This window comes from Engraulis encrasicolus, chromosome 8 (assembly GCF_034702125.1).
Source record: "Engraulis encrasicolus isolate BLACKSEA-1 chromosome 8, IST_EnEncr_1.0, whole genome shotgun sequence".
Classification (NCBI taxonomy): domain Eukaryota; kingdom Metazoa; phylum Chordata; class Actinopteri; order Clupeiformes; family Engraulidae; genus Engraulis; species Engraulis encrasicolus.
In genome coordinates, this window is record NC_085864.1 from 53,668,749 (window position 1) to 53,682,448 (window position 13,700).

Genomic DNA, 13,700 nt, shown 5'->3' on the forward strand with positions numbered 1-13,700 from the left:
CAGGACGGGGATCCCTGGAGCACCTGCTCAGCAGCAGCTGCCCAAAAGCCCTGGGAGAAGGGCGCTATCGTTGGCACCACGACCAGGTCCTTAAGGCTGTTGCTGACAGCATAGCCACAGTCATCAACACCACCAAGAGCCATGGCAGGGTGCAGACCATCAAGTTCCACAGAGCGGGAGAGAAGCCTGAAAAACAACCACGGGCAAGGTCAGGTCTCCTCACCACTGCGGCTGACTGGCAACTGCAAGTACAGTGAGTCCAATAAGTATTTGATCCATTTCTGATTTTGTTGGTTTGCCTACTAACAAAGACATGATCAGTCAATAAATGTTATGATAATATGTATTATAATATGGAGAGACAGAATATCAAAAAGATAATCCAGAAATTAACTTAAGAGAATATATATTAATTTATTTCCATTTCATCGAGCAAAATAAGTATTTGATCCCCTGCCAACTGATTACAGTTCCGGGCCCACAGACCAGATGGGCACTTCCGATCAACTTGTCATCTGAATGAAAGACACCTGTACATACTAACATGCATAAAAGACACATTTAATCAGAAGAATCAGTCCATAGTATGAGTGAATCAGTCACACTCCAACCTCACCATCATGGGAAAGACCAAAGAGCGGTCAAATGATATCAGGGACAAGATTTTAGACCTGAACAAAGATTAAATGGGCTGCAAAGCCACAAGAAAGAGACTGGGTATTAATGACCCAGCTGTTGATGCATTTCTTCCAAAATGTGAGGAATACGAAATGACTATCCATCAGCCTGTCTGGGGTTCTATACAAGATTTGACCTTTTCTATAATAACCATGAGAACAGAAAGAAAGCACCCTAGACCTGTACGGGATGAACTAGGCAATGATATTAAAGCTACTGGGACCAAAATCACTGAGAAAACTACTGGTAGAACTTAATGCCACAGAGGTTTAAAATCCTGTAGTGCACACATGGTACCTCTACTTCAGAAGGAACCTGTGCAGTCCCACCTGAGGTTTGCCAACGGACATCAGACTGGTTTAGGATATGATAAGGAGGTGCTGTAGTCAGATGAAACCACACTCAAGCTGTTTGGCATTAACACAATTCAATGTGTTTTGAGAAAGAGTACTGCTGTCTATGATACCAAGAACACCCTCCTCACCATCATGCATGAAAGTGGTATCATTATGGTTTGAGGGTGTTTGTCTGGCCAAGGCACAGGACAACTTCACATCGTCAACGAATGGATGGAGGGAGACATGTAATGTGCAATCCTGAGTGCAAACGTCCTTCCCTCCACCACTACACTGAAGGGTGGGCCATTTTTGGATCTCCCAACATGACAATAATACACAACATACAGTCAAAGCAACAAAGGAGTGGTTCAATAAGAAGCATATGGGTCATTTCACGTGAAATCAGACACTTTGGGACCCGACCGACCCGGATTTCAATCATACTTGGTGTGCCTTTTCAGTAGCAAGGTAGCGCCCCAGAACTGCATTGGTTTGAATCTGACACTAATATTAAGGGAGAAACAGACTAGGAAAGGTTCACATGTGAGGGTAGGACACTATACATTCAGCCTTGAATATATCAGTCAGTGTTAGACACAAAAAGATGCCTGTGGTGTTGTTTGAAAGCTCTTTTCTGGCTCTACATAGTACACAATCACCTTGGAATACAACTACTCTCAGAATATGAATTATGATAAATTGAAAAATTAAAAATTGAATATCTAAAAAACTCATATTTTAAAATGGCCAGTTCCTTGTCCAAACGTAGCCGGCAATGTCATGAGCAGCACCTTAAATGCTGGTGTTCGGTTTGTTATTCTTTTCAGAGAGAAGTTGACTCACAAATATGGCATCATACAGACCACTTACTAATAATATGGTAATACCATAGTAGCATCACATGACAAAACAAAAACAAAACAAAAATGGTCAGTGTCCATGGTCCCAGGTTTCAGAAACTAAGGCAGATGTCCATTTATACACACCAAATGATGATATGTGAATGTTTGAACACTCCTTCTCTGTGTACCTGTGCCATCTTCCCTTTACCGTACTTTAACACTAGAACTACCACGGAGGGGTCAATTGACCTTTTTACCTAAAAGCCCCACAAGAGGGTCATTTGACCCTTTGGACCCCCTGCGGACACTCCTTTTGTTGTGGAAATGTGGCTGTTAGCAGCTCACAGCTGTCACTTGAGACACAGAGTGTGTGTGTGTGTGTGTGCGTGTGTGGATCATTTCCAATGCCTGTTGAGTGCTGTATCTCTGCATCTCCGTTCCATGGAGAGGAGCTTCTTTCACCATAAAATTATTGAGGGAAGTGAAGCAGTAATCCACATGCACTGGTATTTATCCATCTAACAATTGCCAGGTTACATTCACATGAGTCGTTATGGTCACATGGCATGGGAGATTCACAAGTTACAGTTTTTCTCGATTGGTTTGGCTAATTTCTCAAAACTGAGATGACATTCTCAAAACAACACGGACAAATCCCCAAACCAACTTGCAATTTCCCAAAACAGAATGGCATTTTTCATTGCTTTCATCAGATATCAAATGCTTTGTACATGTCTCAAATGTTTAGTACATCTCTGCAGATGGATATGTACAAATACCCTTCAGTTGACACATTCAGCATACATTTAGCACATTTTCCAAATAAATTGACCTTGCTTATCTAAACGAATTAGACAATTCTCAGTCTAATGGTTGCCCTCTCCAAAACACGTCAGCATTATTTCATTGTGTAAGTCATCATATGCAAAGTGGTCTACGCAATTCCCAAAACAGTCAAGGACATCATATTTTAAGAATTGCATTACATAGTAAAATTCATGACAGTGTTCAACAGGTCAGATGGTATTGTAACTTTACTAGTTAGTGGAAAATAATTTTACAACCGTGTATACTACAGTTTCCTCTGTTATTTGGCTAATTTCATGACACTTTTTCAAACGACATTCTGTTTTGAACAATTACTAGTTGCTTTGGCATTTGTCCATGTTATTTTGAGAATGTTATCTCTGTTTTGAGAAATGAGCCAAACCCATGAGAAACCTGTGATATACAGTATATATACTTTCTGTATATGAATTTACAGTAAAGAAAGTTACTGATAGATGTCCTTGGTAAATTATCCGTGTTGTCAAACTTCAATGGTTTCACTCACTTTTTCATTTTTATACATAGTCGAAATCTGTTAGCTGAACGTAGATAAAACACCTAACCATTTTGACTGGCAGTGCTTACACAATGGCAAAGGGACAATGTATTTTGGGGGTACTGATGATATATGTGGGGAAGAAATTTAGTTTTGACACATGGGTAAACTGTTTTTGGGGTGATATGAGCGAGTGATGAGGATCCATGTAGTTATGCTGAACCATCCAGTTTATTTTGACATAAGGACTAAATGAATGCAAATGAGCCAAAGCAATTGAGAAGGATCTATGCCATTTTGATGGTACTGACTATTTATATGTGAGACGGTTTTGGTGCTGATGCAAGAATGAGGTGTTTTGGGAGGTATATGACATTTTGCTAGTTATCTGAACTGTTTTGCAGAAGTGTAAGAATGTTTGGCCAAATGACCCAATGATTATAGGAATGTCATCTCAGTTTCAAGAAATGAGCCAAACCAATCGAGAAAAACTGTAATTCAACCATTATCTGGTTGCAGTCATATGATTCGTCATGATCACATGGGACATTCACACGTTCATTGATGACTTATATGAAGAAAATGTGCTGACATGTTTTCAGGACAACCATTACACTGAGAATCAACCAATTGGGATAGATCAGCAAGGTACATTCATTTGAAAATTCTACTGAATGTAAGCTGATTGTGTTAACTGTAGGATACTTGTACATAGCCATTTGCAAGGATGTACTAAATGATTGAGACATGTACAAAAGCATTTGAAATTTGATGAAAGCAATGATAAATGCCATTCTGTTGTGAGGAACTGCAAATTAGTTTGGGATTTGTCCATGTTTTGAGAATGACATCTCAGTTTCTAGAAATGATCCAAACCAATGGAGAAAAACTGTAACACACTCTCCGCCAAACTGTGCTATCTGTCTTTGCTGCTGATATCTTCATGCAAGTTGCTATTTACCTGTGGTGATTTTGGAGGCTTTCTGTTCCTGTTTGTCTTGGCTGTTAGCACTGTAAGGTGTGACCCCCTCACCCCTCACCCCACACACGGCCCCTAACAGCTTCATTACCATAACAAAATGAGTGATTAGTGTATTAGGTAAAAGCCACCGGGTCAAATGACCCCTCTCTGGTACTTCTAGGTAGGCAGAAAAATCCTGGTAGTTCTAGTGTTAAAGAGATAATCAATGGCTACACTCTCATTTTGTACTCTTCCAGTGAATTTGAAGCAGCAGCTGTGTCTTTTGTAGATAATGTATAAGTATGTCCCGTTGCAGTTACAGGTTCCACTACCAGAAGCACATCCTGATGATCCATGACAGTCTATCTGGTCTGAAGGGAAAAGTGAAGGATGGAGGTGGCCCATGAGGATGCAGGAAGTTCAGTTTCACCTCTCCAGTGCTCGGCATACATTCCTCAGCACATGCTAGCCACCAGTTGCCATCATATACAGCTACAACATACCCTTTGATGCTTGGAAATGTAACACATTCCTTTACTGAGCTCACTCTTTCAACTCTGCCTTCTCTGAATGCTCAAAATGGCCTAACTTCCACTGTGTCCATTGACAATGGGCAGAAGCTGTGTAGTTTTTGAGTACCTGGAATAGTTCTTGCAGATTCAAACCTTTTCAACAGGTTCTCAGCTTCATGATGGTACATCTCTGTTGTGGCAAACTGGCAATGGATGTTCTTGACATTATCCTTGACAAATTCAAACACTTGGTATGGCGTTATAATTTAATTGTCAATAGGACGCTGCAGACTTGCTCATGCAGCAAGCCATTTAACTGTCCCTCCAACGCCATCACATGGACCTTTGCCATGTGATGTGGCAAAAAAGTGCCACTCTGCAGGTATGTGAAAATCTGCCTCGTGGTGGCACAAATTTGTTGTAATTTTAAGGTTCTTATATTGTGCAGGAAGTCTGCAACGTCCTATTGACAATTAAATTGTAACGCCATACCAACTGTTTGAATTTGTCAAGGATAATGTCAAGAACATCCATTGCCAGTTTGCCACAACAGAGATGTACCATCATGAAGCTGAGAACTTGTTGAAAAGGTTTGAATCTGCAAGAACTATTCCAGGTACTCAAAAACTACACAGCTTCTGCCCATTGTCAATGGACACAGTGGAAGTTAGGCCATTTTGAGCATTCAGAGAAGGCAGAGTTGAAAGAGTGAGCTCAGTAAAGGAATGTGTTACATTTTCAAGCATCAAAGGGTATGTTGTAGCTGTATATGATGGCAACTGGTGGCTAGCATGTGCTGAGGAATGTATGCCGAGCACTGGAGAGGTGAAACTGAACTTCCTGCATCCTCATGGGCCATCTCCATCCTTCACTTTTCCCTTCAGACCAGATAGACTTGTCATGGATCATCAGGATGTGCTTCTGGTAGTGGAACCTGTAACTGCAACGGGACATACTTATACATTATCTACAAAAGACACAGCTGTTGCTTCAAATGCACTGGTAGAGTACAAAATGAGAGTGTAGCCATTGATTATCTCTTTAAAGTACGGTAAAGGGAAGATGGCACAGGTACACAGAGAAGGAATGTTCAAACATTCACATATCATCATTTGGTATGTATAAATGGACATCTGCCTTAGTTTCTGAAACCTGGGACCATGGACACTGACCATTTTTGTTTTGTTTTTGTTTTGTCATGTGATGCTACTATGGTATTACCATATTATTAGTAAGTGGTCTGTATGATGCCATATTTGTGAGTCAAATTCTCTCTGAAATGAATAACAAACCGAACACCAGCATTTTAGGTGCTGCTCATGACATTGCCGGCTACGTTTGGACAAGGAACTGGCCATTTTAAAATATGAGTTTTTTAGATATTCAATTTTTAATTTTTCAATTTATCATAATTCATATTCTGAGAGTAGTTGTATTCCAAGGTGATTGTGTAATATGTAGAGCCAGAAAAGAGCTTTCAAACAACACCACAGGCATCTTTTTGTGACTAACACTGACTGATATATTCAAGGCTGAATGTATAGTGTCCTACCCTCACATGTGAACCTTTCCTAGTCTGTTTCTCCCTTAATATTAGTGTCAGATTCAAACCAATGCAGTTCTGGGGTGCTACCTTGCTACTGAAAAGGCACACCAAGTATGATCGAAATCCGGATCGGTCGGGTCCCAAAGTGTCTGATTTCACGTGAAATGACCCATATTAAAGTCGTGAAGTGGCCTAGACAGTCTCCATATATTAACCCTATAGTAATTCTATGGAGAGAACTGAACCTCCCATTTGCCAAGCTACAGCCACAAACTATTAATGTTTTTGGAGATAATCTGCAAAGAAAAATGGGCAAAACTATTTTCTACTATATGCACAAACATTGTCATCAACTAAAAGAAGCATCTGACCTCATTGCTAGACAACTAGGGCTTTGCCACAAAGCACTTTATCTTCATCTAGAGGGGTCAAATACTTATTAGCCTAAATTAAATACAAATAAATTAAAATATATTATTTTAAGTTATTTTCTGGAATTTCTTTTTGATATTCTGTCTCTCCATGTTTGAATACATATTATCATACATTTATAGACTGATCATGTCTTTATTAAGCTTAGTGGGCAAACGGGCAAAATCAGCAAGGGATCAAATACATATTGGACTCACTGTAGATCTAGGCAAGCAACTTAAGTTTCCTGCAAGGATAACATCTACGCGACTGCGACCCGACATGATCATTATGTCAGAATCCACCAAGCAACTGATCATGTTGGAACTTACCGTTCCCTGGGAAGAGCGTATGGAGGAAGGAAACGAAAGGAAACGCGCCAAGTACCAGGAACTGGTAGACGAGTGCAGGAAGCAGGGCTGGGGAACTATCTGTGAGCCCCTGGAGGTGGGCTGCCGAGGTTTTGCAGGGCGTTCCCTCTGCAAAGTTCTCTCGGTGCTCGGCCTCACAGGGGAGGCGAAGAAGAAGGCCATCAGAGCCGCGACTGAAGCCGCAGAGAAGGCCACAAGGTGGCTATGGATCAAGAGGGCAGATCCGTGGGCAAGAGCTGCTGGGACACAGGCCGGAGCTTGATCACCTCCGGCCGGGGTCGCCTGGGTGAGGGTGTATGATGTTGCGAGACCCGAAACACCCAATGATCGCCAGGAATCACATCACTGATGATGTGTCCCAGCGCATCCGAGAGATGTATCTTTCAACTGCTGTTTTTGAATATGATCGCTATACTCGTGGGTCCAGTTATTTCAAAGTCGTCATCTTTGCCATGGCATTTAGCAAAGTGACATTTCTTCCCCATTTAATATTCAATCAAATGACATACAATAGTGCCCCCCTCTCCTCCAAAAAAGTGAGAAAAAAACAAGTGAAACTCAAACTAAAATACTTAACTGAAGTTAGCACAAACCACATAGTCTTTCACGTATGATTGCATAAAGTAAACTCCTGAAAATAAGAACCTCACTCACTTTCCACATACGCTGTACTACAGCACCTCAAGTCTCTACCTTAATTCTATGTCTTTGGCAATAGATGTAGCTCATCTACTTCATATAGTAGGGCCATGGGTAGAATTAAATGAAATAGGTAAGGTTTATGGTATGTAAATTACCCAAAAACGTTGCTAAAATCAGCTCATCAAGGCATAAAATGTGTCTACCCTTGACACTAAGAGGAATTTTGAATCTGATAGGCATTTATAAATGTCACAAATGACTTCAGCATCCTCCAAAACCCCCAAAACCACACCAAGATTGTGTAGATTGGTCAAACTGTCCCTGTAATAAGGCCATAAAGGTGATTATGTTAATTTATGCTAATTATGCTAATAAAAAAAATTGCTCAACATTTACAAAGTAGCATCCGGCAGTTTCTATGTACTGGGGACCTATACTATACATTTCCATCAAAAAACTTTGGGGTACCAAACATTTCCGGGTTCACTATAGGGCCCTATGGGCTGGCAAGTAGACTATAAGGGGGTCCTTGGCTGGAATCGACCGGTATATTGTTTTTAAACTCCATGTTTGTGTGAATCGTGTTTTAACTCGTCTAACCATCAACAACAGTCCTCGTCTACTATGGCTTCGCTTACATGGATTATTGTGCTCGCTGTGATGACTTTGAGTGTACTTCTTACCTGTGGACTAAACGTGGGAAACGCTGCTGGCGGCGTTTCACATCGCATTAAGTACACTAGAGACTTTCTTCTTCAGTGCAACCCCGAACGTTTCAAAGTAAATTTCTTGCCTGATCGGGAAAATCAGTACCCCAACCGCACCAAATGTAAACGTAAACGCGGAAAGAAAGGAGGAATCAGACAAAGACTGAAACAAATTAAATCACGCCTCCCCTTGCCTACCTGTTTGTTAATTAACGCCCAGTCGCTAAGAGGAAAGGCAGATGAACTCGCAGCCAACGCAAGATATATGCACGAGTACAGGGATGCCTGCATTCTGGGGATTACGGAGACCTGGTTGGACAATAACATCGCTTCCAGTGAGGTCGAACCGACCGGCTACACCTTCTACAGAGCTGACCGTGACCCAGGCATCACGGGAAAGTCCCGCGGTGGAGGAGTGGGCTTCTTCATCCGGGATGACTGGTGCCGGAGAGGTTCAGTGGTGGTACGGGAGAGCCTCTGTACCCCCGACATCGAACTGCTCTGCGTGTCATTGCGTCCCTTTTACCTGCCACGCGAATTCCCCCAGCTATTTTTCACAGTGATATACATACATCCCCAAGCAAATGTTGCTAAGGCATCAGAAGTAGTTTTTCATCTTTCCCAGAAACTAGACGCCCTCTCCCCTGATGCCCCCAAGTTTTTCCTGGGCGATTTTAATAATTGCTCATTGAAGAAGACTCTTCGTACATATTATCAATATGTAACATGCCCCACTAGGAAGAGTAAGACCCTAGACTTGTGCTATGGCAGTATAAAGGGTGCCTATTCTGCCCTGGCCCTGCCACCACTAGGAGCTTCAGATCACAATGTGGTGCATCTCCGGCCTGTTTACCAAAGGCTTCTGGAGAGAGAGAAAAACCACAGACAAAGACAATCAAGATCTGGAATGAGGAGAGCATCATGGCACTTCAAGGGTGCTTTGACTGTACCGCCTGGGAGGTATTCGAGTGCCCGGACCTAAATGAGCATGTGGAGGTTATATCAGACTATATCACATTTTGTGAAAATTCAGTTGTGCCCACCAAGTCTGTAAAGATATATCCCAACAATAAACCCTGGGTATCTAAAAAACTTAAATCCCTCCTGAATATTAAAAAATGGGCCCACACACAGAATGATGAAATTGCTAAGAAGAAAGCACAAAAAGACATTAAGAGACAGATTAAAATAGATAAAAACATTTACAAACAAAAAGTGGAGAAAAACATGACCCAGGGTAATGCCAGGCAAGCATGGCAGTCCATCAAGATGATGACCAATGCCCCCCACAAAGGGAGGGGGAAGCCTAACATCAGTGCCATGGGCCAAGGGGGCTGCGAGTTGGCAAATGACTTGAATGTATTTTTCTCACGCTTTGAAGAAGGAAAAACTGATAAAAACACTGAGAAAGGGTGGCTGGACTTGACACCTAGTCAGCATATCACTATCTCACAGGGAGCAGTCACAAGGGTATTTAAGAACGTCCACACACGTAAGAGCCCTGGCCCAGATAACATCGGCGGCAGCATCTTAAAGTACTGTGCTGGACAACTATCCCCCGTTTTTACAGTCATTTTCCAGCGGTCCTTAGACCAGTGCACAGTCCCATCACTATGGAAAACATCAGTCATCATTCCAATTCCTAAGGTCCCCTCACCAACTGAGCACAATCACTACCGCCCTATTGCACTAACCTCCCTTGTGATGAAAAGCCTGGAAAGAATAGTGAAAAAACATATTTTCATGCACACCCACCAGTTATTAGACCCACTGCAGTTTGCCTACCGACCCAGCAGGGGGGTGGATGATGCCATCATAACCCTGCTACACCTGGTTTACACACATCTGGAAGCCCCAAAAACCCACGCGAAAATTGTATTCTTTGACTTCTCATCCGCCTTCAACACAATTAATCCGTACATCCTGGCTCAGAGGATGCACATGGACTTTGGTTTGGATGTGGGGTTGATCAACTGGATTTTAGATTTCCTCAGCCAGAGAATTCAACGAGTAAAAGTTGGTTCCAACTTATCTGACATTATTATCACTAACACTGGATCGCCACAAAGCTGTGTTTTATCCCCTTTACTGTTTATTTTATATACCAACAACTGTTTTAGCTCACACCCCAATAGACATTTTATCAAGTATGCTGATGATACTGCACTGGTTAGCCTGCTGACAGAGGACGAACATGATCATGGCCCTGTCCTTCAAGATTTTATTGACTGGTGTGACGAGTCTAAACTGCATCTTAATACTGCAAAGACAAAGGAGATGTCCATTGACTTCAGGAAAAGTAAGTCAAGCAGCTGTACTTCCATTAATGGACAGATTATTCAGACAGTTACCGAATACAAGTATCTGGGGGTGGTTTTAGATGGCAAGCTGCGATGGGAGCAGCACACAGAAATGATCCAGAAAAAAGGACAACAGAGACTCCACTTTTTAAAGAAACTTGTCTCATTTGAAGTGGATCTTAAAATAGCCAGGATGTTTTATAGTGCCTTTGTGGAGAGTGTTTTAACCTTTGGTGTCCTCTGTTGGTTTGGCAATGCAACAGAGGCTCAAAAGGGGAAACTAAGGAAAATTGTGACAACCTCTTGCAAGCTGATGGGCACTAACATGAAAAGTCTTGAAAACATATATGAAGAACGTTCACTCAGCAAAATTGACACAATTTTAACAGACAGAAGACATCCATTGTTTTATACTTTTGAACTACTGCCATCTGGCTGCAGATTTAGACACCCTGCTGTTTTTAAAAACAGATCCAAGCAATCTTTTATCCCACAAGCAATTAGCTTTTTTAACAAACATGCGAAACAAAAAGGTAGATCTTAATTTGCACACCCTGTCTCAGCAGGCCTGAGAAGGAATGAATGACACTCTAATACTTTATCTTTTTTATAATGTTTTGCTTATCTATTTATTTATTTGCTGCTTGCACATCCTCCCATGCTTTGTCCACGCTATGGGGTTAACTGGGACTGACCACTGTTGATGGATGACATCTGTTTTTGTCCAATGTCTTGTCTGTGTTATGGGGGAATGTGTTGCTTGGGGTAAATGTGCTTGGTAATCTGACTGTATTGTGTTTGTTTTCATGTCTTACGCACCTCTCACTAGAAGAAATTTCCCCCATGGGGGACAATAAAGCTACTACTACTACTACTATATGGGGGGCCTTAGCTGGAATATACCGGTATATGGGGGACCTTGGCTGGAATCTAGTGGTATATGGGGGGCCTTGGCTGGAATATACCGGTATATGGAAGGCCTTAGCTGGAATATACCGGTATATGGGGGGCCTTAGCTGGAATCTACTGGTATATGGGGGCCTTAGCTGGAATATACCGGTATATGGGGGGCCTTAGCTGGAATATACCCGTATATGGGGGGCCTTAGCTGGAATCTACCGGTATATGGGGGGCCTTAGCTGGAATATACCGGTATATGGGGGCCTTAGCTGGAATATACCGGTATATGGGCGGCCTTGTCATGGTCAAGTTTGGGAACCCCTGGTCTAGCTGTAAACCAAGCTCTACCAACAGCAGCCCCTGAGGACTGCTCCAAACTGGAGCCATCTGGAAAGCAAAAGGTCATTTGACACCATGTAATTATCTGCTGCTTTCCTCCTCTGCTGCTCTACTCACTAGGCCTACACTCGTTAAAACATGGCCTTATGCTATTTGTTGTTACCAGAATGGCACTGATCGAGTCGTGGTGCATCACTACAGTAAAGGCCCTGTGTTATGTAATAGTAGAGTACGGTAGTACTATTATAATTAACCTTTCAATGATTATTGAGGCCTGAGATGGTACAGCGTGCATTAAGGGGCTACGACAAGGTTCACTCACCACACAGTAGCACCCTTTTGTTCGGCTGTGAAATACGACAACCATCTTTTTTTTTAAACTTTGGGAATGCTTTATTTTACAAAAACCATTGTGGAAACCATACGATTAATAATGCTGAAGTAAACTGAACTGAAGTAACCTGAGCCACTGACGTCACCATGTGTTTCCTTGGTACCTAGAATCAATCAGACCCTTTACACACTGTATAAATGAATGGACATTTGATCTTGCTCATTTCTGTAGGATGAGGAGCAAGAACAAACACACCACTTGTAAAAGTTTGCTCCTTAACGCATGTGCAGTATATGTGTTGCCTGAAAGTGTAGGCATGCACAATTCAACTCAGTTTTCATCTGTGATCTTGAACGCATACACTGATGTTGGGAATTTGAAATACTTGTACTTTATTATATTGTTAGTGTGGTATGTTTGTATCATTGTTGCCAATGTCCTTTTGATTAGTGTTGTTTATATGGACAGGACTCTGCATGAGCCCATGTACTTGTTTCTGTGCAGCCTGTGTGTCAATGAACTGTACGGCAGCCTGGGTCTGTTTCCTTGTCTTCTGGTTAACATGCTCTCAGATAGCCATGAACTCCATCTCACATATTGCTACCTGCAAGTTTACTGTTTATATACTTATGGAACAGTGGAGTTTTGTACCTTAGCACTGATGTCTTACGACAGATATGTGTCTATCTGTCATCCTCTACAGTACAATAGCATCATGACACCGACCAAAGTCACCTCTCTAATTGTGGCTCCGTGGCTGTTTTCATTTGTCCAGTTTGCAGTTAACGTGTCTCTGAGTGTCCGTTTGAAATTGTGTGGTAACATCATGGAGAAAGTTTGCTGTGACAACTTTATGCTTATCAGGCTGGCTTGTTCGGACACAACTATAGTCAACATATACGGCCTTTCCTTGACTATTGTTGTCATTTTCGGTCCGTTAGCACTCATTTTGTACTCGTACGGCAGGATATTCAAAGTGACTTTGAGCAAGGGACCAAACAAGAAGTCTTTAAATACATGTGTTCCTCATATTGTTTCATTGTTAAATTATTCAATAGCTGTTTCATTTGAAATGTTTCAAAGCAGGGTACCATCTAAGTTAAATGTGCCACCTATACTTCGCATAATTCTTTCAGTGTATTTTGTAATAATTACACCACTCCTCAATCCCATTATGTTTGGTCTAAAGTTAACTAAAATCAGAGATGCACATAAAAAATTATTTCATCATGTGATCGTTTTGAAATTCAGAACATGATATACGTACATGTACAGTAACATTCATGATTCATAGTACATTCATGCTTCAGTATATATGATGTCTTTTTATTTAGTTCACAGTAGAAATGCATTGATATACATAAGAAATAGCAACAGGATTGCTAGAATCTCCAAAGTCAAATACAAATCTGTTATGATTATTTTACATTAAAATGTTGGTTCAAAAAGCTGTGTTAAGTTTGCAATTACTGTTGCGTTAAAATTGTGGTAGCCT

At 41.5% G+C, this 13,700-nt stretch overlaps 1 protein-coding gene across 1 annotated transcript; it reads left to right on the forward strand.

The window, feature by feature from the left end:
• The first annotated feature begins 12,521 nt into the window (after positions 1-12,521).
• LOC134453992 (olfactory receptor 2K2-like) lies at positions 12,522-13,463 on the forward strand. Its single transcript, XM_063204735.1, has one exon. The coding sequence runs from the start codon at positions 12,522-12,524 to the stop codon at positions 13,461-13,463; it is 942 nt and encodes a 313-aa protein (XP_063060805.1).
• Positions 13,464-13,700: the final 237 nt, after the last annotated feature.